Raw genomic sequence first — 24220 nt, forward strand, 5'->3', positions numbered from 1 at the left:
AGCTTAATCACTCTGATTGGATTTATTAGGTTGCCTAGCTCCTTGTGGATTTGATCCCTAAGTACTACAATTGAATTTCTTATTTGAGAGAATAATTCACTTAATATTCATAAATTCGTCGTTAAAGAATTGTAATATAATGTTTTGTAAGAGACTTGTAAAATTACAAGTTGTATACGACGAATCTTCCTCTTCCATGTACAACCCTCGTAAATGAACATGTAACTTACGACAAAATCATTTCTTCATAACCTTATAACTTTACGACGAAATATGCATTTGTCGTAAAGTCTTTCTTAGTTACTCTAAGACAATTTTTCCTCGTTACAGACAAGTTTTCTTGTATTGTTTAAGGAAAAAGTAAAGAATATTGTTTATACATTAATATTAATTTATGGTTAGTTTAGTGAGTATAGTATATGTTTAGATGAATTAACTTATTTTTTTTAGATTTAAAAAAATAAAATAAATGTTAACACATTAAATAGTTCAAATGTCGTAATTTTTCTCAAATAATATACTAAGAGATATATTTTTTCATCAAAAAAAAACATAAAAGATATATTTATAATATTAATTTTTTCACAAATTTCTTTCAGTTTTTGTAAAATGCAATAGATGTAAACGTGTACTTTTTTTCTGTGCGATTCTACACCAATAAGAAACAGCATGCAATAAAATAAGGGTTTATTTACCAAATATCAAAAAAAAAATGTGTAATTAGATTTTTAGTAAGAGGTTGGAGAGAGATAGGAGGAGAAATAAAAAGAAAAAGAATGTTTTTAGTTAGATAGTGGGTTTGTGTTTTTTTTTAATGGTTATTAGGGCAAATTTTCCATAAAATAATAGTAGACAAAAAAAATGAATCGAAAAGAAAGCAAAGAGCTGTGATTGTGATTGGCTAACCAGAAAATTAAAATGAAGATAACCTTATCTAAAAAATCGGACTTCCAAGCTCAGAAACTGCCACGTAAGACACATATCTCCCACTCCTCATATGACCCCATATCTTATGTTTCTTCTCATAGACCAAACTCACATTGCCAAACAAACTCGAAAAGAAAGAAGAGGAGAGAAAAAGAGATGGCTTCTACCTCCGCCGTATCATTGTTCATGCCACTCACCCAAAACCGATCGCCGTCGTCGACCAAAACTGTAGCCTTTCGCAAGCCACTATTGCCTTTGAAGCCATCTAAGGCGTCATCCTCCTCCTTAGCCATGCCTTCACGGAGGTTTCAAGTGAATGCATCTAACCTGAAGATGGAGAAGGCTGTGAGCGGCTTAGCAGCAGCAGCTCTCACCGTTTCAATGGTGATCCCTGAGGTGGCTGAAGCCGCAGGCTCAGGAATCTCTCCCTCTCTCAAGAACTTCTTGCTTAGCATTGCCGCGGGAGGAGTGGTGCTCACGGTCATCATCGGTGTGGTTGTTGGTGTCTCCAACTTTGATCCTGTTAAGAGAGGCTAAGGACGAGAGATATCTGTCTGTCATTATAGTATGGTAATGATTTGTCAATTCATGTTATAATGAACTCTTGCATTCTTCTTCTATCTTATATTTGACAATTTGCCGTTGGTCTCAAGATTATATTTTTATCTCCAGAACTTATAATATATTAGAATAATATGAGAAAATAAAATTCGTCACGTAATACTGTCCCAAAAAAGAACCATCCCCATGTAGTAAACCAAACACGCAAAAAGGCCTCTTCAAGCCACTGGGATTTCAGGGTAATCTGTGGCGGTTAGTGAAGCTTCTTTTGGAGCATAGATGATCACAACAGCAGGCAACGGCGGTCCAAATTTTCCCTTGGGGCCCCAGTCAAGCATCACTTTCACCTTGATTCTGTACCGTTACAACTAACGTAGTTTATGTATATTGATACCTTGCAATATTTTAGCATTCTGAGCTGAAGAAATCAAAGCAGTTCAACTTTCAACTAATAAGGTAAGAAACAGCCTGACAATTTCAAGAATTTGGTTATCAAAAGATCATGGTTAATATTTTAGCATTCTGAGCTAAAGAAAAGGGTAATTTCAAACCCAATTCCTATTTGTGCTTTAATTAAGTCGTATATGTGAATACACTAAAAGTTGATTCTGGATGCTCTCTCCAATGTAAGCCAGTCTTGCAAACTCGGTGATCTCGGCTATCCCATCTGAAATTTTCAACCAGAAAATTTTATTAATAGATATACGACAAGGCAACTCTCTATTTATGAATCATAAGAATGAGAAGTTTTGCAAGTGTTTTGGAAATAGGATCAAATGAGAACCACTTGTCCCTAATGAAAATGTTTTGCTTCGCTGAAACCAAGATCTCAATGGATGCATTTTGAACGATCGAAGAGTAGTTTTTTCATGGAGGTATAGTTATAGTCATAGAGCTGGAAGACGGACAGTAATTTCTTTGGTTCTTTTGGACCAGATCGATTCACCCTCGTCTTAAACTTAAAACTCTGATATGGGTGATGAAAAATGTATTTATCCTTATGATTATTTGGTCTTCAACTGGTCAAACTAATCGAATATAAAGAAGAATGGTCAAATCTAGCTTTAGAATATGATGAATTTATAAATGAGAAATTACTTAAAACGGCTCTAATTAATCATAAAATAACTAGATTAACTCATAATTTTGAAATTAATAGACTAATTTTTGAAACATACAAATTGACTATTTTGCCATTACTAATAATTAAATCCTAATTAAAAAAGAAACATATTTTAATATTTTTTTTAAAAAGGTCGAACACCAGGGCTAGGAAATGCTTTTCTTGTCGTCTCGTCACCTCCATCTCCGACAGTCCCTTTTCCGTCACAGCCAGCTTCGTCTCCGTCACCTCTACCGCACTCAACTTTCTCTCCAGCATATTCCACGGTAACTCATCTTCGTCTCTGTGTTTCTCGACAAACACGAAATCGATTTCACCTCAGTCACATCCGGATTCAGTTGCATGCTACTCTAATATGTGAGTCTTTAATCTGTGCTATCCGAGTTTTTGTTATCATAAATAAATCGATTGCATGTTTAAATTTTGGAATCTTAATTGATGATGCACGGGGACGTGAGTTTGAGTGACGTCCCGGTAATGGAAACGTTTCTGAAACGGTAACGGCATGGGGACGGTGCTGAGACGAGACGGCGTGGGGACGTATCCGTAAGTTAGGACTTAACAACATGAGCTTTTTAGCACCGCCGTTACGTTTTCTTTCATCACTTTTGACTAATAATATATATTGTTGAAATTGAAGGCATTAAATGATTCTCTACATCGAATTTATTGCTGAAGGTAAGAATTCAGAAATGAAACCATAATGATGACTTTGGATTGGAACTATTGCGTTTGAATATTCTATTTCTGTTATATATCTGGTGAAGTTTATGCGATGATTTGTCTTATAGCAGTCCATATATCAATCCAAACTAAAATTTTACTACAAGAAATATATAGACATTGTTAGCGCGAGAAATATGTTACGGTAGATGTTTGATAGCGAATTCACAAATGCTATGTATACGGCAGCAATCATATATATATATATATATATTACTTTTATAAATGTATCTATGCCGTACCCGTATCATAATTTTTTAGTTTTGCCGTTTCCCATCTCCACTTCCGTCCCGTTTCTGTACCGGTATCCGTCCCGTGCATCATAGGAATATATTACTTCTTGCTGTGATTTTTCTTGCTATTTATCAGTCATGTTTATGTATTGCAAGGTTTTATAGTACACTTTTCCATTTCAGGCTCATGGTAAAGGAGGAAAATTCATTGTTGTTCAGGTGGTTATGATGGTGGTGGTAATGGTAGATATAGTGGTGATCGTTTAGGAGGATCAGACAACCGTTATTCTGGTTATTCAGACCGTTCTTCCAGTTATAGGGGCTTTTGTTCAAGAGGTTCAATCGTTCATCAGGTTTTAGTTCAGGCCGTTCACAGTCAAGTGGAAAGAGCAGCTTTGTTGGTTTTGGATTAAAAGATCCTAACAGATCTTACTGAGAAGTGTTGCGTGAGTACCATCTGAGCCGGCAATAATGGAGGGCTTGGTGACTTGAGTTTGAGTAGGGTTTAGTTATAAGCTATATATAAATCTGTAGCTCCCTGCCTCATAAATAAACATGGATGAAGATGATTCTCCTACCATTAAGGATTATCGTATGTCATTGATCGGGAAGATCTTAAACCCTAAGAAACAATCCGTGGTCAAGCTGATCCAAACCATGTCGGCGCAGTGGATGATGCAAGATAGGATCACAGCTAATGACTTTGGAAGTGGGAAGTTTCTATTAAAATTTATGAATGAAGATGATCTCTAGTCGGTCTTTCTTCAAGGACCTTTTCACTACATTTCTGTATGTTCGTGCTTGTTCGTTGGGAACCGGTTGTTCACGACGATTACCCTTGGATCATCCCTTTCTGGGTTGAGATTACAGGCATTCCATTACATTTATGGACAATCAAAAATCTAAGGAACATTGGTGGTAGGCTTGGTCATATTGACACTGTCGAACTCTCGGCAGGACGCATGCTAATTGACGTTGACACTAGGAAACCGCTTACATTCACACGGAAGATAGCTTCACCTGGAGGAGAGGAGGTCTCGATTCAAATTCATTACGATAAGCTCTTTAAACATTTCTCATCTTGTGGGATGTTGACTCATGAAGTGGCTTATTGCCCGATGAAGTTTCCAGTTGGAAAAGATCGTGTTGAGCGAACTGGTGTCTTTGAACGGGTTCAGCTACCTACTGTCACAACATCTCGAAAGTCGTTGCTGCGAGACCAGAAACCATATGACAGATACGAGGCCTATTCACGTTCTGATCGTTACGGTAAGGGGAGCCGTCGAAGTATTTCACCTCAGAGGAAACAGAGACATGACGGTGGCTTCATGAATGATGCTAGGGCTGGTTATCATCGTTCTGTGGCTTACAATGAAAGCTTTTCGAGAAAGCTAGGAGGCAAAGAGAGCAGATACAACTCGAGTTTCTCACGTAGCAACAAGAGGTATGCGCCTTATCAGAAACAACAAACCCAAACATGGAAGGCTAAGGAGAATATGGAGAAACGTCTGGGCCTGGAGATGATAAGCTGTGAGCCTTATGTTCATGGAACGAACTCAAGGCAAACTGACAGTCCGTCTCCTAAAAGGTCAGCTGATATAAGCATACAGGATCGCAGTAGCAGAAAAAAGATTGCACGTGCAATAGTAACTCCGTCTCGACAGGGCCGTGATGAAAATGTTACTAAAAGAGACAGAGAAGCAGTTTGATTATTGTCTTTCTCTCCTAAGGAGAAAGACCAGCTTGATGATGCTCAGATAATAGGGGCTTTAAATGACATGGAGCTCATTGGCACAAGTAATATGGAGGATGGGGATCGCAAGGATTCTTTGATGGTTGTGGATCATGATGATGACTTGTTGGGGGATGAACTTATGGACATGGACGTTGAAGCCACAAAGGACGCGTCAGTAGTTGGTGCGAAGGGTGTTTAGGCTAAGAAAGGGAAACCTAGAGCTACGTCTTCACGCAAAATAAGAGGTAGGGCTGGCATCCCTCTCGGTCTACCAAAAAAGAAAGCAGAGTTCCTACGTCGGGGATCTCTGAAGCTTCGTAGATCATCTTCTCGAGACGTACAACGTTCAGAAACTCATCGTTCTGGAGAGAAAAAGATTCATAGGGACAGTTCATGCAACGTTTCTGGTTTGGAGGGGTCCAAAAACACCTCCAGACATCATCCATGAAGACACTCAGTTGGAACTGTCGAGGGATTGGGAACGACCTCACAGTTCGACGCCTTACGGAGATGTGTCAGAAGCATCACCCAGGACTTGTGTTCTTTTCTGAGACGAAGAACAGAAGGCTGCTGTTGCAAAACATTCATACCGACTTAGGATTTGATCATTTGTTTACTGTTGAGCCACTTGGACTCAGCGGAGGTTTAGCTTTATTTTTTATGGATGAATTTCAAGTTAATGTTTTATTTTCAAATAATCGTATGATTGACATTGAGGCCATCATTGATGGAATAAAAGTCTATATGACGTTTGTTTATGGGGACCCTATACTAGAAAGACGAGATCAAGTTTGGGAACGTCTTACGCGTTTCTCAACAACAAGAAATGAACCTTGGTTCATGATAGGAGATTTTAATGAAATCACAGGACATATTGAGAAAGAAGGAGGAAGACAACGTCCTGATATTTCATTCCTTCCTTTTAAGCAAATGCTTAATGATTGTGGGATGTTAGAGTTTCCTTTCTCGGGGGACATGCTCTCTTGGGTAAGGAAGCGAGCAGGCGGATCAACTGTTCGATGTCGCTTAGACAGAGCAGTAGGAAATGCAGACTAGCATGAGAAGTTTCTCCACTCGTCTGTGAAGTATATGAGGTTATGGGGATCAGACCATCGTCCGATTCTCGCAGATATACTCATAAAGCCAATGAGACGATAAAAAAAGTTCAAGTTTGATAAAAGATGGCTGGATAATGAGGAGTTAAGGCAAGTTATCATTGAGGGATGGAAATCTCCTGATCTTCCTCCCAATGCGACTATTATGGAACATATTTCCAGTTGTAGGAAAGCCTTAAGTGAATGGTGGATGCAACATAATGTCAATTCGGCAAAATTAGTGGAGGAGCTTAAAGAAAAAGTGGAGGGCTTGTATGCAGATGATAATGCTACAACTGAGGAAATTGCAGCAGCTTTAAAGGAACTCTCTGATGCTCTTAAAGCAGAAGAAATGTTCTGAAAACAGAAGAGTCGGGTGTTTTGGTTGAGAGAAGGAGACAGAAATACAAAAAAATTCAATGCCTTGACAAAGCAAAGAAGAGCAAGAAATAAGATCACACAACTCTTAGATGAGAATGGAAATATTGTTGAGGATGAAGAAGGATTGGTAGCCATTGCTACTAGCTACTTTAGGCAGATCTTTGAATCATCAAATCCAGAGGACATTGAAGAGGCACTAGCACAAATTCCTTCGACGATCACTGATGAGATTAATGACAACCTTATAGCCCTGGTCACTGAATGGGAGGTCAAATTGGCGCTATTTGCAATGCATCCAGAAAAGGCCCCTAGACCAGATGGGATGACTGCGCTCTTCTATCAAAAATTTTGGGACATAGTAAAGGAAGATTTAACTCTTATGGTTAATAAATTCCTTTTTGAGGGGACGGTGGCTAATGGGCTGAATGATACAAACATATGTCTCATTCCAAAGACAACAAAGCCTAATGAAATGACTCAGTTTCGACCCATTAGTTTGTGCAACGTCAGCTACAAGATAATCTCTAAGGTCTTATGCCAGAGATTAAAGAAAGTGTTACCAGGGTTGATATCGGAAACCCAGTCAGCATTTGTTGCTGGGAGACAGATTTCAGACAATATTATGATTGCTCAAGAAATGTTCCACGCTCTGCGAACTAAACCAAGTGGACGTAATAAAAGGATGGCCATCAAAACAGACATAAGTAAAGCATATGATAGGATGGAATGGTCTTTTATTGAAGCTGTCATGCGTAAGATGGGTTTCTCAGAAATCTGGATCACCTGGATAATGCGATGCATTACATCGGTAAAATATAAGGTTCTCATGAATGGAGAGCCAAGAGGAAATATTATTCCAGGTAGAGGCCTGCGTCAAGGAGATCCTTTTTCTCCTTTCATTTTTATTCTATGCACGGAAGCGCTCGCTAGCCTTCTTAATCATGCAGAGAATCAAGGGAAGATAACAGGGATGCGCGTCAAACGCGCGTGTCCGTCGGTATCCCACCTTCTCTTTGCTGATGATAGCCTTTTCTTCTGTAAGGCGGAGCCCCGTGAATGTGAAGAAGTAATGAAAGTAGTCAGGAAATATGGCAAAGCATCAGCTCAATGTATCAATTTTGATAAATCATCCTTACTCTTTGGTAAACGGATTAATGCAACTAGTAGACAAGATATTAAAGATGCACTTGGAATACAAAATGAAGGAGGAATGGGAACTTACCTAGGCATCTCCGAAGACATAAGTGGATCTAAATGCAGACTTTTTGCTTTTCTAAAGGACAAGTTGATGCATAGAGTGAATGGATGGACAGGTAGATGGCTATCAAAAGGTGGAAAGAAAGTGCTGATTAAGTCCATTTTGCTCGCTCTTCCGACATACTTTATGTCTACTTTCCTGCTCCCTTTAAAGATATGTGAAAACCTAGCCAGTGCCATCGCTCAATTCTGGCGGAGTTCTAATCCACCAAAGAGAGGAATACACTGGGCAAAATGGGAAAAAGTTTGCTTACCAAGAGAGGAGCGTGGGATTGGTTTCCGTATGATCCATGAGTTTAATCTGGCATTATTGGCAAAACAACTATGGAAACTAGTACAATTTCCTGATTCTTTGGTAGCCCGAGTCATAAAGGAAAGATACTATAGATTGAGCTCTCCATTAAGAGTAAACACTGCTGGTAGCCCATCCTATGTGTGGACTAGCATTTCTGCTGCAAGGAAGCTGCTACTACTGGGAATCAGACAGAAGATACATTCGGATTATGAAGTTAAGGTGTGGGAGGATCCGTGGATTCCAACAACTCCTGCGCGACCAGCTGTCCTCCTAGCACCAGTTATGCATCCTAATATGAGAGTCAGCGACCTCATTTATCAGGGATCGAAGGATTGGGATGTTAATCTATTGGAAAACTATGTTAATCCTGAGGACGTACCACTCATAAGGAGTTTGGCCATAAGGTCAGCTCATCGTCGTGATACATTTTTCTGGAACTATACAAGGAATGGCCAATACACGGTCAAATCTGGATATTGGGTGGCTCAGAATTTATTAAAGATAGCGGACGAAAAAGAAGTTTTGGAGCCAAGTATCACAAAGCTTCAAGCTTTTGCGTGGAACTTAAAAAGCGCCTACGAAGATATGTCATCTTATATGGCAATTGTTAACTGGTCATGTGACAGTAACGAGGAACTTAAGAAGGCGCAATATGAGGTGTGACAACTACTGCCCAAGATGTGGAGAAATGGAAGAGACTGTAACCCATGCAATTTTCGAATGTCCACCAGCTCTCCAAGTTTGGTCTCTATAATCAACTCCAACAACCACAAATATTTTTCCGGTATCAAGTGTCTACACAAATATGGACTATCTATTCTGGAGGAAAAACAACATTATTGTGCCAGAGCAAGATAAGGATCCTTATCCCTGGATAATTTGGTATATTTGGAAGGCAAGGAATGAAAAGCTTTTCAGGAGAATAGATAGAGATCCTTTGGATCTAGTTCGACATGCTGAAAGTGAATGTCAAGCCTGGTTTGATGCCAATGAAGCGATACAACCAGTGGTACAAGAAAATAATCCTGAAAAACTCCAAGCCATAAGCTTGGGTAATATTTGCTTGCTTGATGGATCTTGGACACCATTGGCTCACTTTAGTGGATGTGGATGGGTATGGATGGACAATGCTGGGAACATTCAACTTATGGGGACAAAAAAATTTCCGCGACGTGAATCAGCTTTGCATTCGGAAGTAGAAGCACTGCGATGGGCGATGGAGAACATGCTTCAACATTCAACATGTCAGAGCTTCGGGACAGACTGTAAGGAACTTATTGCAATGATAAAGGACCCCCAAGCTCAAGCTTTGCGACGGAATTGGAGAGGATAGAAACGTTACAGATATGCTTTCCAGACTTCAAAATCACTCATGTTCCACGGGCACGCAATCAGACTTCTGATTTTTAGCTAAAACTGCTAGATCTTTCCATAGGAATTTGTTTTTTATTGGTTGTTCTATTCCGGTTTAGTTACCCAGACCACCTCAAGTTTGAGTAATAGAATGACCTTTTGATGTCAAAAAAATAAAATAAAATAAATAAACATGTTTTATTTTGAAGTTGTCTCATCACTGATTTATTTTCTACACTGGTAGAAGAGATGTTACTTTCTATTTGTATTTGGCCACTTCCGTTCACTTAGAACGATTCTTTCGTCCACCAGAAAGACAAGAGTATGAACCAAATCAACTCTTGGGATTTGACTTAATTTGGTTATGTTCTCAACTTATCTCAATGGTGAGCCAGAAGAACGGCATGAACCACTAAGGTTGTCAATTTTGACATCGAACAAGTCATGAAGATCATACGTCCCAGTGATTAAACCAAATGAAAAGGACAACTTGATAAGGAAGAAAATATAGGATGAAAGAGCTGATGACAGTTATCGGAAATTTACCTGATTCTGATCTTAATTATCCTAAAAATAAATTAGATTTGAAATTAATGTAAACCGGGTCGAAATTGAACATTAAATTAAGTTTGGTTTACGTAAACCCGGATTTTCGTCAATAATTCTGCCACAACATAAATTAAAAGGTCTGTCACCACATAAACAAAAAGTCTACTAACAATTTTAAATAGGATATATAACTTTCCCGTAAGAAAATAAGTCTAACATAAGAAAAAAGTCAACCACAAAAATCTACCATTTATAACAAGTCTGCCACCTCATTCTACAAACATATTCTTAAAAATTTGTTTCTATTTAAATCGGACAATTAACTCTGTCGTGGAAACAAATCTGACATTTCTAAAAAGGTTTGTCATCACTTTAACGGTAGATTTGCTATACAAATTTTATAAACAAATTTATTATTCGACATATTTGATTTTTAAAAATAAATCTGCCGTCGATCAAATGTTAAAGGTACTTTGGTAATGTTTTTTTGTTATAACTATGGGCAAGGACAATTTCAACCAAAAAAATATTTGAATAATTTTTTTAAAAAATGAGTCATTCTAGTAATAACACAACTAATTTGAGTCATTTTAGTAAACTTCCCTTTATAAATTTATGTTTTGTGTTCCTCGAATAGATTAACTTTATATGCTCATTGTAATTTTGGGAGGTCATCGAATCATTATCTCGAACGAGAGTGTTACAAAAATATCTCACAAAAGAAATTTAAGTAATATATAACATATTTAGATCAATTCATTTATCATCAATTGATTTTAAGTTAGAAACTTATAATAAGCCTAAATTTAAAATGGTATCAGAGTCACACAATGTTGGGCCACGCTTTGCATATCATTTCTTCAATTGTCTGTGTGAGAGAAAATGTTAATCCCCTATATATTATTTGAAAAGCATTGCAACATTTTTTTGTAGCCACATGTCATCACTATAATGATTCTTAGAATCCTTAGAGAAATATGTTGATTCACGTAAATATATAATACGTTTTTTTATTAAACCACAGTAAATACATTATTAATGTGCTTCATTATTTCCTTAAATAAGATTACGGAATTGCCTAATGTGGCTAAAGTATATATGACAATTAATGAATTTGAATAATAAAGATTCGATAAAAATAAGTGTGAATTATAGTTATATTTGTTTAATTTTAGGGAAATTGCCACAAATACCACATTCATAGTACCACTTTTCATGTTTACACTAACCACTTTTACCCTCACTTTTAATGAAGGGTAAAATACAATTATACCCTTAGGGTTAACTAATCTAGACTTAGGGTTTAGAGTTGAGGGGTGGGGTAGGGTTTTTGGAATGTGAAATTTATGATTCTAATAAATATATAAATACTTAAAAAATATAAAAAAAATTTAAAAAAATAGTTTCAAACATAATTTTCGTTTTTCAAAAAGAAATTTGAAAAAAATTAAAAAAAAAATCGAAAAAAAAATTTGAAAAAAAAGTTTTATAAAAAAATTCGAATTTGAAAAAGTATATTTCGAAAAATTAAAAAAAAAATTTTATTTTTTATTTTTTTTTATATTTTCTATTTTTTATTTTTTATTTTATATTTTATATTTTTTATTTTTTATTTTTTATTTTTTATTTAAATAATACTTTATTATATATATAAATAACAAGGACATAAGAGTCTTTTGTCACTTAATGAAGAAGGTATTTTTGAAAATGTCTCATTAGTGATGGTAAAAATGAAAAGTGGTAGCATGAAAGTGCTAAACATGTAATTTCCCCTTAATTTTAAGCTATTAAAATAAATTAAACAATCATAGTAACCATATAATAAAAAATTTAAAAATTATTTATATATTATATTTTGAATTTTAAAAAATGAGTATAAATTACTAAAACTAATAAAAGTTTTACATTCAAATTTTCTGATCTATGATTTAAAACTTTTGCTATGACATGATACAAATAATTAAAAAAATAATATAAGTTGAAAGTCTCATTTAATATGTATCAAAAATAAAAGATATATAAATATATGTATCATTTTAAATTAAACTATATGCCATATAAATATACATGAATATCTTAATTTTGAAATTTACTTTGAATATTTTTTTGATAAAGTATTGACAACTTAATTTTTAAAAATATTATAAATTACTTAAACAATTAATCCCACAGTGAAAATTTTGTTATCACTAATTTAGACTTTTTGCTATAAAAGATACAAATGATAAAAAAAATATGAGCAAAAAGCATCATCTAATAAATATTAATTTTTTTTTTTTTTGACAGCAAACGGCTCTTCTATTACTCAAGCTTGAGGTGGTCTAGGAAGCCAGACCGGAATAGAACAACCAATAAAACATAATGATCTATAACCGGAATAGAACAACCAATAAAACTCTTCGGTGCATTTCTAGCTAGCGCATCCGCAATCTCATTCTGCGTCCTTGGAATATATATAATCTTGAAGTCTGAAAAACACAACCGAAGAGTTTGAATGTTTTCCAGCTCAGTTGAGAAGTTGGGCCAATCTTGTGGCTGCTCCATCATTGCTATCAAATCCTTGCAGTCTGTCCCAAACTTTTGACAAGTCGAGTGTTGTATCATGCTCTCCATTGCCCACTTTAAAGCTTCCAGTTCCGAGTGTAGCGATGTCTCCCTCCTCCGTAAGTTCCTTGACCCCATGAGTTGTATCTTTCCTATTGCATCCTTCCAGACCCATCCTATTCCACTAAATTGAGCTGTGGAAGTCCATGAACCATCCACCATGCAGATATTACCCAAGCTTAAGACTTGGGATTCTTCAATAGTCTGTACATTTGGCATAACCGGTACAGAGTCTCTTGCATTGTACCAAGCTTGGCACTCACTCTCTGCATATCTGACTAGCTCCAATGGATCTCTGTCTATGCCTCTGAACAACTTATCATTCCTAGCTTTCCAGATATACCAAATTATCCAAGGATAAGGATCTCTATCCTCTTCTGGTTCCAGAATATCATTCTTTCTCCAAAAAAGAAAGTCCATATTAGCGTAAATACTCGATACAGGAAAGATTTCAGAGCTCGATGGTGTTGATGATAACTCCCATGCTTGTAAGGCCGGTGGACACTCGAAGATAGCATGAGTAACGGTCTCTTCTGGCGCTCCACATCTTGGGCAATAATTATCACATCTCATGTTGCGGCGTACCAAATTTCTTGTTACGGCTATCTGTCCAGATATTAGTTGCCATATAAGATGGCAGATCTTTTGTGGCGCATTCACCTTCCAAGCAAAGGCTTGAAGTTTTGTGATGCTAGGCTGTAAAACTTGTAGCTCCTCTTCGTCTCTCATCAAGTTTGTTGCAACCCAATATCCCGATTTGACAGTATATTGTCCAGTCTTTGTGTAACTCCAGCTAAATGTATCACGTCGATGAGTAGGACTAATGGTGAGACTCAGAATCATCGGGATATCTTCTTGAGCTACATATTGTTCCAATAGTCGAGTATCCCACTCTTTGGTAACAGGATTAATAAGGCTGCTGAGAAGCATCTTAGGATTCACCGCTGGAGCTCGGGCATGAGCCGGCCTAGCTGGCATCGTAGGGATCCAAGGATCTTCCCACACATTAATTTCGTACCCTGAGTGCACCTTACTTCTAATTCCCAGAAGTAATAACTTCCTCGCGGCAGTTATACTTGTCCATACATAAGATGGAGAATCCACAGTGCCTATTCGCAACGGCGAACTGAGACGGTAATATCTTCCTCGGAGAACTCTCGCTACTAGTGAATCCGGAAATTGCACAAGTCGCCACAGCTGCTTAGCTAGAAGAGCTAGGTTAAATTCATGGATCATACGGAAACCAATTCCTCCCTCTTCTCTAGGAGCACACATCTTTTCCCATTTTGCCCAGTGAACTCCTCTTTTCGGAGGATTCGAGCTCCACCAGAACTGTGCAATGGCACTTGCTAAGTTCTCACATATCTCCAAAGGAAGCAGGAAGCTGGACATAACATAGGTCGGGAGAGCTAGCAATATCGATTTAATCAAAACCTCCTTCCCACCCTTCGATAACCATCTACCAGTCCAGCCATTCACTCTATGTAGGAGCTTCTCCTTTAGGAAGGCAAATAATTTGCACTTTGAACCACTAATATCCTCTGGGATTCCTAGATATGAGCCCATCCCACCTTCATTTTGTATACCAAGAGTGTCCTTGATCTGCTGTCTAACGTTCGCTGGAACCCTTTTACCAAAGAGTAATGAGGATTTGTCAAAGTTAATGCGTTGCCCTGATGCTTTCTCATATTTCCTTACTACTTTCATAACTTCTTCACATTCACGGGGCTCCGCCTTACAGAAGAAAAGGCTATCATCAGCAAAGAGGAGGTGGGATACCGAGGGACAAGCACGAGCGGCTCGCATCCCCGTTATCTTCCCTTGATTCTCTGCTTGATTAAGAAGGCTAACGAGCGCTTCCGTGCATAGAATAAATATGAAAGGAGACAAAGGATCTCCTTGTCGTAAACCTCTCCCTGGGACTATGTTTCCCCTTGGTTCACCATTCATGAGGACTTTATACTTGACCGAAGTAATGCATCGCATAATCCAGTCAATCCACATTTCGGAGAAGCCCATCTTTCGCATGACTGCTTCAATGAATGACCATTCCATCCTATCATATGCTTTACTCATATCAGTCTTAATGGCCATCCGTTTAACTCTTCCTCCCGGCTTAGTTCTCAAAGCATGGAACATCTCCTGAGCTATCATGATATTATCCGTGATTTGTCTCCCAGCAACGAAGGCTGACTGGGTCTCTGATATTCTCTGTGGGAGAACCTTCTTCAATCTTTGGCATAAGACCTTAGATATTATCTTGTAGCTGACATTACATAGACTGATAGGTCTAAATTTAGTCATCTCATTCGGTTTTGTCGTCTTAGGGATTAAACAAATATTCGTATCATTAAGGCCCTGTGCCATTGTTCCTTCAAAAAGGAATTGATTAACCATACGAGTTAAATCATCTTTGACAATATCCCAGAACTTTTGATAAAAGAGAGCTGTCATTCCATCTGGTCCTGGGGCTTTTTCCGGATGCATAGCGAATAATGCTAATTTTACCTCCCATTCAGTTACAGGGGCTGTGAGATCTGCGTTTATTGCCCCTGTGATCGTTGTTGGAACCTCTGATAGTGCCTCAGCTATATCCTCTGGGTCAGAGGATTCAAATATTTGCCTAAAATAACTAGTAGCAATGGCTACTAGTCCCTCCTCATCCTCCACTATATTTCCATTCTCATCCAGGAGTTGCGTTATCCTATTCCTTGCTCTTCTTTGCTTCACCAACGCATGAAAATATTTTGAATTCCTATCGCCCTCCCTTAACCAAAGAACCCTACTTTTCTGTCTCCAAAACATCTCTTCTGCCTTAAGAGCAGTAGATAATTCCTTCAGAGCTGCCGATATTTCCTCTGTAGTAGCATCATCATCCAAATACAGTCCCTCCACCTTCTCCTTTAGCTCCTCGACTTGCTTTGCCGAATTCACATTGTTTTGTATCCTCCATTGACTCAGTGCTTTCCGACAGCTAGCAATATGCTCCATTATATTCGCATCTGGAGGCAAGTCCTCTGACTTCCAACCTTCGAGAATGACATTCCTTAATTCCTCATTATCCAGCCACCGCTTATCAAATTTAAATTTTTTCTTTCTCCTGACTGGCTTTGTGAGAATATCCGCAAGGATCGGACGATGATCCGATCCCCACAGCCTAAGGTACTTTGTCACGGTGTGGGGGAACTTTTCATGCCAATCCTCATTACCCACTGCTCTATCCAATCTGCATCTAACAGTTATTCCCCTTGATCTTTTCCCCACCCATGAAAGCTTATTCCCAGTAAATGGAAATTCCAGCATTCCACAGTGACTTAACATCTGCTTGAAAGGTAAGAAGGAGCTATCAGATCGCTTTCTCCCTCCCTCTTTCTCGCTGTGGTCCGTTATTTCGTTAAAATCACCTATCATGAACCATTTCGTGTTGTCGAGAAACGCGTAAGACGTTCCCATACTTGGTCCCTACGTTCTAATACAGGGTCTCCATAAACAAACGTCATGAAAACTTTTATTCCATCAATGACTGCCACAATGTCAATCATTCTGTTATTTGAAAATAAAACATTAACTTGGAGTTCATCCATAAATAAAATAGCTAAACCTCCGCTAAGGCCAAGTGGCTCAACGGTAAATAAATGATCAAAGCCTAAGTCGGTCTGAATGTTTTGCAACAACAGCCTCCTATTCTTTGTCTCAGAAAGAAACACAAGTCCTGGGCGATGCTTCTGGCACATCTCCGTAAGGCGTCGAACTGTGAGGTCGTTTCCAATCCCTCTACAGTTCCAACTGAGTGTCTTCATTGATATCTGTGTGATGAGTTTTTGGAACTCATCGATCCATCACGTTTGGATCCTCCACATCTAGTACTGTTTGATTCCTTCTTTGAACCTGACCGGTATCGTCTCGACTTGTCAGCTTTCTCTGAGACAAGTGACTCAGAACGAGCCGTGCGTTTGCTTGGAGAACCCCGCCGGAGGATCTCGAACTTCCGGCTTGAGCTGCCCAACAGGACACCTCGCCTGACGCCAAGCTTCTTGTGCTTTACCGTCCTTTTCACATCATTCGAACCCTTCGCCTTCGTGACATCGTCAATAACACGATCAGCTTTCCATGAATCATCACCTTCCATTTCCATGAGTTCAACACCCAAGAGATCATCATCATTAACATCAGTTTCCATCGATTCGTTACCCTGTTGTTCCACCAGCTCCATATCACTTAAAGCTCCAATAATCTGTTCATCCATGGGTTCCTTCGCTAGTGGAGAGAACGTAAGATTCCTTCCCTCTATCACATCAACAGCCCTGCTCCGAACCGTCACATTATCTGTAGATCCCAATCTTGACGGAGTGACAATGGTACTTGCCAGCTTCCTAGTACCAAATGAGTTCTCTTTGTGTTCCTTAATGTGCAGCAGATCATTACCAATACTCAAAGAAACTAAAGGTTCCGCGCTGGAGTGATGTTCATATGGAACCATCACATTGTTCCTAACAATCACCTCACCATCATTCTGTTCCACATTTGTTATGTTAACTTGCTTTGCCTTAGCTCGCCACGACTGACCGTCTTTGCGATCATAAGGCCCTGATCGTGCACGTCCACCACCATACCTGTCGCTCCTCTTGTACTCATCTCTTCGCCGAATAATCCTCTCAGCATGACTTCCAGCACGTCGATCATTTACCCTAGACCGAGGGTAGTTATTGTGACTCTCACGTAATCTACTACGCAGGTCCGGCCTTGCCCCAGCAGCCCGATAGTTACGAGAATACATCTCTCTTCTCATCAGCGAAGACTGATGATTGTTACGGTCCGTTCCTTGATTATCACGGTCATTTTGACGCGCCGGTAACTGCATACGTGCGAATACATCTGAGTGGTCAACTGAAGATTGTCCGGTCTCAATGTAAGGGCAATGCGCTTTCTCATGTGAGAGCATACCGCAAGTAGCGCAATGTTTAAATAGCTTATCATACTTGATCTCAATCGTGACCTCATCACCTTCATATTCAACCTTCCGGGAGAACTTTAAAGGACGTCGCGAATCAACATCAATGAGCATACGTCCTTCCGTGAGCTCAATAGTATCAATATGACCAATTCTGCGGCCTATATTCTTTAGATTCGTGTCTGTCCACAGATGGAGAGGAAACCCGATCAACTGGACCCAAAACGGAATGATCCACGGGTAATCGTCATGCACGATAGGCTCCCACCGAACCAAAACGATCATACAAAAGTTATAATGGAACGGCCCCTTAGCCATTACATAGTTAAGGTCCTCCTCATTCGTGAAGTTGAACAAAAACTTCCCATTTCCTAGATCGTTGGCTGTGATTCTCTCTGCCAGACCCCATTGTGAAGGCATCGTCTGTAGTAACTTCTCCACGTTCTGTTTCTTTGGGTTTAAGACCTTTCCGATCAAGGTCAAGCCAAATTCTTTAATAGCAAATGAATCATCTCGATCTACCAACTTGATTGGCGTATCATCATCATCTTCGTAGAGAATTCCCTTGCCTTTGATGTCCGCATGGTGAGCCGACTTGTGACGAAATGACGACCCCATATAACGATATGGAGTATTAACCACCGTTGCAACGGTACGAAGTATCAGCAAAGGCTGAGAGATAGACTATCCCAGCTTGAGATCTCAGCAAAGACTGAGATTTGAGAACACACCACTGAGCGATGATCGGGCTGCAGAGATCACCAGAATACACCAAAGAATGTATTTCTAAAACGAATCAGAGAAACAGAGACAGTGTCTTGGGGACTACGTTAGTGATCTATCTCCTCCGTTGCTGCGAATCCAAGGAGGCGACAAGGAGTGTATGATAGTCTCCCTTGTGCCGGAGAGGAAGCTGTCGAGTGCGTATTGAGGCTGAATCGACGTCGAGATCAGATAGATCTTGAAATCGCCATCTCTGTCGCTATCTCGAGAGCGGCTAGGGCTTCGTCTGTTCCTTTTTCTACCTTTGAAGCAATATAAATATTAATATTAAAATATACCATATATATGTTATTATCATTTAAATTTAATTATATATCATATCAAATAGAAAAAATATTTTTTTCGATTTATAAATTTTATTTATATGTTCGCGTCAATTTAATTATAAAAGTAGTAGATAATGACTTTTTAATTATTCAATATATATTTATTATTTCATAATATGTTATAAACATATAATATATAAAATAATTTTTATATATAATGTTCATCCTGCGCAAGGTGCAGATCTTAATCTAGTGAATGAATGAAAGTCACACCTGGTAATTGGATAAATAGTTAACCAATATATAGAGATAGAATCAATCTAGTTATCGCCATTAAATTTATGTTGGAAATCCATATAAGCACATGAAACTTAACAATTACCACTTATCTAAGATATTTGATATACCAGGTAGTCCATTTCCAAAGACTTTCAAACAGCTCGAGAGAGATTTAAGTGAAAATCTAAGACGTCTTGGACATTTGTCATGTCACGCCCAGTGAGGTTTAACCTAAGCTCCACTTGACCTGTAATAACTAACATGTCTTAATCTCCCTCTTTGATCATACATCAACGTAGAATCTCATTCCATCATTCATTTGAAATCATTAGTACTCTGATTTATTCAGTAAAAATGTTCTGAGTTTTCGAAAATGATAAGTTCAGCATGTGTCCTTGGTTTAACTTTTGAATATGAACTAACACTCAAACAAAGGTCCAAGCAAGCCTCATGTAACTTGTTTTTTTTTCCTGAAAATTTGTGAAATGATCGAACTCTCGTAGTATTAGAACATATCCACAGGTAGAACCCCCAATAAATATCTTACCAATAAAATAATGAAATAAAAAGTAAAAGTAAGAGGGGAGGGGGAGATAAGAGTTTTTCATTTGAAACTTGTCAAGAAACTCAAGAAAATTCTCCTAGACATATGTTTTTCATTAATTGAATTATCTTTCTTCTATAACTTAAAGTTTAATAAGATAATTAGATTTTGATCCTTTCGAAGTTTGGAATTATTTTTGTTTAAAAAATTATTTATATTTATGTATATTATTTATTTGGAGTACTTCTTAAAGCTAAATATTGAATTTTAAGAAACGTTATAATCATTATTCTATCTTGATTTCCTTACTTTAAATATTTAAAAATTAGATGAAATTTCATTTTTGGTTTATTACATGTGTATAATTTTATTAAATCTGTTAAATAAAACAAAAGCCTTAATTTGAGATGTTAACATATTCATATTTTATATTTGTAAAACATAATTAGATAACATATTAATTTTCAAAGTTATTCTATTAACTAATCAGTACTATAACGCAATATCAAAATTTTAAAAAATATTTTATTTTAAATAAAGTAATCATTATAAGTTTAGTATATTTAACTTGATTTAAAATATTTTGCTTTACAGAAATCATGTTAAAGTTGTATTTAGATATAACTATATATTAATCAAACACAATATTTCTTTTTATGTGTCTTGAATTTGTTTTTAGTTTTATATTTAACAAACTAAAATTGAGATGGAATAATTAATATTTTAACGTGTCGCATACTGGCAAAAATTTGTTTTATAACTTTTTAAATGAGTTTAAGTATTTGTGGAAACCGTCTAGTATTTGATTAATATATTGCATATTCGATGAAATAAACCATTAAAATCTATAATTATAAAAGTTAACACTATAAATATCAGTTAACTTTTAATATATTATTTTTATCAAGTAAATATATATATATATATATATATATATATATATATACATCTAATATGCATCTAATATTATTTTAATATCTATTTAAAAACAATAATGGTTAGATTAAGTTATGATCATTGATTTAATATTTACTTTAATAATATATAAATAATATAAATGAAAATTATTTATTTAATAATAGAAATTTTGAATTTTTTTTATTTTATGTGAACAGTAACTTTAATTTAATTTTTTTATTTATAAAATAATTAAAAGATAAAATTTTAAGTGTTTTTATTATCTGATGTACTAAATTATTAATGCTATAATTATATATAAAATAATATAAATTTTATTTCATGTGTATAATTGGAAATTAAACTAATATTAATATATAATAATAATTTAATATTAAATACGAAAATATTTAGTTATTTAGATATTTTTAAAGCTTTAATACTATTAAATTTAACTATATATATTTTTATGTGAAACAAAAAAAATAAAGTAAGATCTATTATTGCAAACTTAGAAAAATTGTTATGAATATCTTTTTGGTTATTTCCTTTTAGAAATAGTTCTTTTTTTTAAATAGAATGAAAATGCCTTTAATGAATTGTAAGGAAATATTATAAATACAGTGGCATTTTCTGTAACATAAAGTTGTTTTCATAGTTGTGTTTTTGTTTTAACGGTATTAGTTATATTACGTTAAAATAATAGTATTATTTTGTTTGAGAGTATCTTAACAAATCATAATGAGGATGCTCTTGCCACTTAGTCCAGTGAAGATGGTTTCTTACAAAGATAGAATGCAACTATGAATGGCTATTTTCACCAAGCATTCACAGTCATTGTTGAATCCTAAGGCTAGTAATCTAGTTTAGGGACTAATCAAACAAAAATAAAGAGATTTAAGGGTCGAAGATTTTGTAAATTGAAGTGTTTAAACTATTTTCCGAAGAGGAAATATTGTTGGAACTGTTTTTTGAACAAATAGCTATGGCCAATATTCCAGTGATTTTTTCGAACAATTTGATTGCGGAATGACCGGATTGTGGAATCGTTGGATTCATTGTTATGAGCACTATAATATAGTGTAATCATATGTCAAAAACGAATTTCGATTGAATGAGAAATGAAAGTCTAATATGAAATTATTTTTAAAATATTCATATTAGAAATATGAGGTGGAAATCCTCTTGTGTTTTTTTTTGTCGTCACCTCTTCTATATAAATGGAAAAACTAAAACAAAGTTATAAAAACTTTGTAGACACTTTGGTGTATTAAGAAAAGAGATACTCGAGCTAGATCAAGTTTTGGAATTAAAAATAAGATTAATCTTGTTAGCCCAAATTCATATGCTAATTATTTAAATAAATAATGCAAGCATATTATCTCTTGGTGTAGAGAATGATTCTCATGTTTTTGACCAAGACATACATTACTTCTTGACTAAATCTTTGATCAATGTCAAGGTGATTGTGTGAATTTATTTTCGTAACATATGAAAATCAATTACCTCTTAATAGTCATTACGAAGGAATAAAAAAATGTCATCTCCATTTAGTGCTCATTGTAGCACACGATAAACTTTATATTCTATATATAAGCCATGCTCTTCTCATTCTAAAGAAACTCATCCAATACAAACAAAGCTACTGTCTCCTACTTCTTTTTTGTTTTTTGTCTAAGAGTATAACATAGAAATATGTTCAACAGGCTTTGGTTCTCAAGTGCTATGAGACTGAAGATATAGGCAGTTGTATTCTGAGATTCTTAAACGTATGAAACCGGCACACTATGGGCGTTTAAAGGATTAAGGAAAGAGATGTTAATCTCGACTCTGCTTCAATCTGGTTCTTTTCCAACTACAGTATTATATTGTTGTATTTTTTGTTCATGCTATTTGTAGATTTTTGCTTTACATCAAATGCCTATCTAGTAAATTTGGTGCCTACAAATATAAGAAATGATAAACAAGTAGTCAATACCTTTCTTTCTCGAACTCGTGATGATGCCTTTCTGCTTCATTGGATGCTCATATATATAGATCCTTCCTCCTCTTTCCTTCCGTCTCGTAGTGACCATGTCAGGGAGATGTTTCGGGAGTCATCATTACCCTTGTTGCTTGTGTAAGTCAAAGTGGTTGTTTCTGGCTTTGAGCGAAGGTAGGTGCAGTCTACGAGTAGCTTACTGTTTGAATCGTCTTTCTTTGCGTGCGGGGAAGTTTACTCCTCGGAGCAGGCCGCCCTACCACTGTTAGGCTTCGTTATCTATGTCCAATTCTCGTTCCTAAACAAGTACATTTACAGTATATAAAGCAAAAACATTGTCGTTCCAAAAACATTATCATTACACATAACGACCCGAGAATCAACTGGAGTTATATATATATATATCTTGTTGTTGTTTTTCATAAGTTTTTATATTTTGATTTTAACAAACTTTTATTCTTTACATTTAGCAATAACATTCGCTAACTTCTGGTGTTCAGTGTTCCGCCTTCCAAAGCGATGTCTTGAAACTATCGAGAGCATGTGCAGTGCCTTCCTATGGTCTGGATAACCAAACTCCACCACCAGAGCAAAAGTCTCATGGGAGGATGTATGTAAACCAAAGAATGAAGGCGGTCTTGGCATCAGGTGTATGGCAGACTCATCTAGGGTTTTTACTTTATGTCTAATATGGAGACTACTTACAAACTCAGGTTCCTTTTGGGTTGCTTGGACCAGAAGAAATCTAATGCGGAATCGTTGCTTTTGGGATGTCAGTGATAAATCATCAGGATCGTGGATATGGCGCAAGCTCCTCAAGCTTCGGCAGCAGGCAGCAACCTTTCTACGATCTGAAATTCACAACGGTAAAGACACTCTTTTCTGGTTCGATAATTGGTTGGAGATAGGTAAGTTGATTGATGTTGCAGGCGACTCTGGTACTCTAATCATGGGCATCCAACGCTATGCAACAGTTGCGTCTGCTGCCTCGTCTGGAAGGTGGAACTGAAGGCGGTGTCGTAGTAATCACCTACGGGCGATGATTACACGCATCAACTCAGTACCACCGCCGGTAGAGGAGGCAGGCAGCGACTGTTTGCTCTGGCGTCACAGGGAGAATGACTACAAAGCATGGTTCTCTTCGAAGAACACTTGGAATCAGATAAGAAGACAAGGCGACACAGTGGAATGGAGCAAGCTAATCTGGTTCTCACACACTGTTCCTCGCGACTCGTTCATCGCGTGGCTGGCCATCCGCAATAGGCTCTCGACTGGTGACCATACTCAAATATGGGGCGAGCATCAGTCATGTCGATTGTGTGGTGAGCCAAACGAGTCCCGCGACCATCTCTTTTTTGTGTGTCCGTATTCATATACGATTTGGACAGAGCTCACAAGCTCTCTCCTGCCTAGACCAAACCCAGACTGGGGCATCACAGTTACAATGCTGTTATCGCCTCGCAGGTCTAATACTGACTCATGTCTTCTTCGGCTCTCCTTCCAAGCTGTAATACACAGTGTGTGGAGGGAACGGAACAGCAGGAAACACACAGGCGTTTACCGTACAGCTCAACAGCTCACGCGGTTCATAGACAAGACTATACGCAATCGCTCCTCGCTACGTTACAAGAGCGCAGAGAAGTGCAGTGCTCTGATGATTCGTTGGATGGGAAGGAATGAGTAA

At 37.1% G+C, this 24220-nt stretch overlaps 4 protein-coding genes across 4 annotated transcripts; 3 read left to right on the plus strand and 1 right to left on the minus strand.

The window, feature by feature from the left end:
• The first annotated feature begins 962 nt into the window (after positions 1–962).
• LOC106418973 lies at positions 963–1579 on the plus strand. The gene has a single exon (XM_013859710.3). It carries the CDS (start codon positions 1084–1086, stop codon positions 1462–1464), a length of 381 nt encoding a protein of 126 aa, XP_013715164.2. The 5' UTR covers positions 963–1083; the 3' UTR covers positions 1465–1579.
• A 4983-nt stretch (positions 1580–6562) lies between these two features.
• On the plus strand, positions 6563–8992 carry LOC125576910. Its single transcript, XM_048737434.1, has 3 exons — positions 6563–6750; positions 6835–7585; positions 8057–8992. The coding sequence occupies exons 1-3, from the start codon at positions 6563–6565 to the stop codon at positions 8990–8992; spliced, it is 1875 nt and encodes a 624-aa protein (XP_048593391.1).
• Positions 8993–12737: 3745 nt separating this feature from the next.
• LOC125576911 lies at positions 12738–16288 on the minus strand. Its single transcript, XM_048737435.1, has 3 exons — positions 14799–16288; positions 13009–14462; positions 12738–12937 (listed from the first exon to the last, which is right to left on the minus strand). Exons 1-3 carry the CDS (start codon positions 16286–16288, stop codon positions 12738–12740), a joined length of 3144 nt encoding a protein of 1047 aa, XP_048593392.1.
• A 7287-nt stretch (positions 16289–23575) lies between these two features.
• LOC106363011 lies at positions 23576–24220 on the plus strand. Its single transcript, XM_048737436.1, has one exon. It carries the CDS (start codon positions 23576–23578, stop codon positions 24218–24220), a length of 645 nt encoding a protein of 214 aa, XP_048593393.1.

This window comes from Brassica napus, chromosome A8, assembly GCF_020379485.1.
Source record: "Brassica napus cultivar Da-Ae chromosome A8, Da-Ae, whole genome shotgun sequence".
Lineage (NCBI taxonomy): Eukaryota > Viridiplantae > Streptophyta > Magnoliopsida > Brassicales > Brassicaceae > Brassica > Brassica napus.

Excerpts from the sequence above, each read along its gene's own strand:
- LOC106418973 (XM_013859710.3), top strand. The coding sequence starts at position 1,084 with ATGGCTTCTACCTCCGCCGTATCATTGTTCATGCCACTCACCCAAAAC.
- LOC125576910 (XM_048737434.1), top strand. The coding sequence starts at position 6,563 with ATGGAACATATTTCCAGTTGTAGGAAAGCCTTAAGTGAATGGTGGATG. Across the intron at positions 6,751-6,834 it reads GCTCTTAAAGCAGAAGAAAT|AAGAGCAAGAAATAAGATCA; the intron begins GTTCTGAAAACA and ends GACAAAGCAAAG. Across the intron at positions 7,586-8,056 it reads TAATGCGATGCATTACATCG|GACAAGTTGATGCATAGAGT; the intron begins GTAAAATATAAG and ends GCTTTTCTAAAG.
- LOC125576911 (XM_048737435.1), bottom strand. The coding sequence starts at position 16,288 with ATGGGAACGTCTTACGCGTTTCTCGACAACACGAAATGGTTCATGATA. Across the intron at positions 14,463-14,798 it reads CGATGCATTACTTCGGTCAA|GGTTCCAGCGAACGTTAGAC; the intron begins GTATAAAGTCCT and ends CTTTGGTAAAAG. Across the intron at positions 12,938-13,008 it reads ATCCCAAGTCTTAAGCTTGG|GATGCAATAGGAAAGATACA; the intron begins GTAATATCTGCA and ends TGGGTCTGGAAG.
- LOC106363011 (XM_048737436.1), top strand. The coding sequence starts at position 23,576 with ATGATTACACGCATCAACTCAGTACCACCGCCGGTAGAGGAGGCAGGC.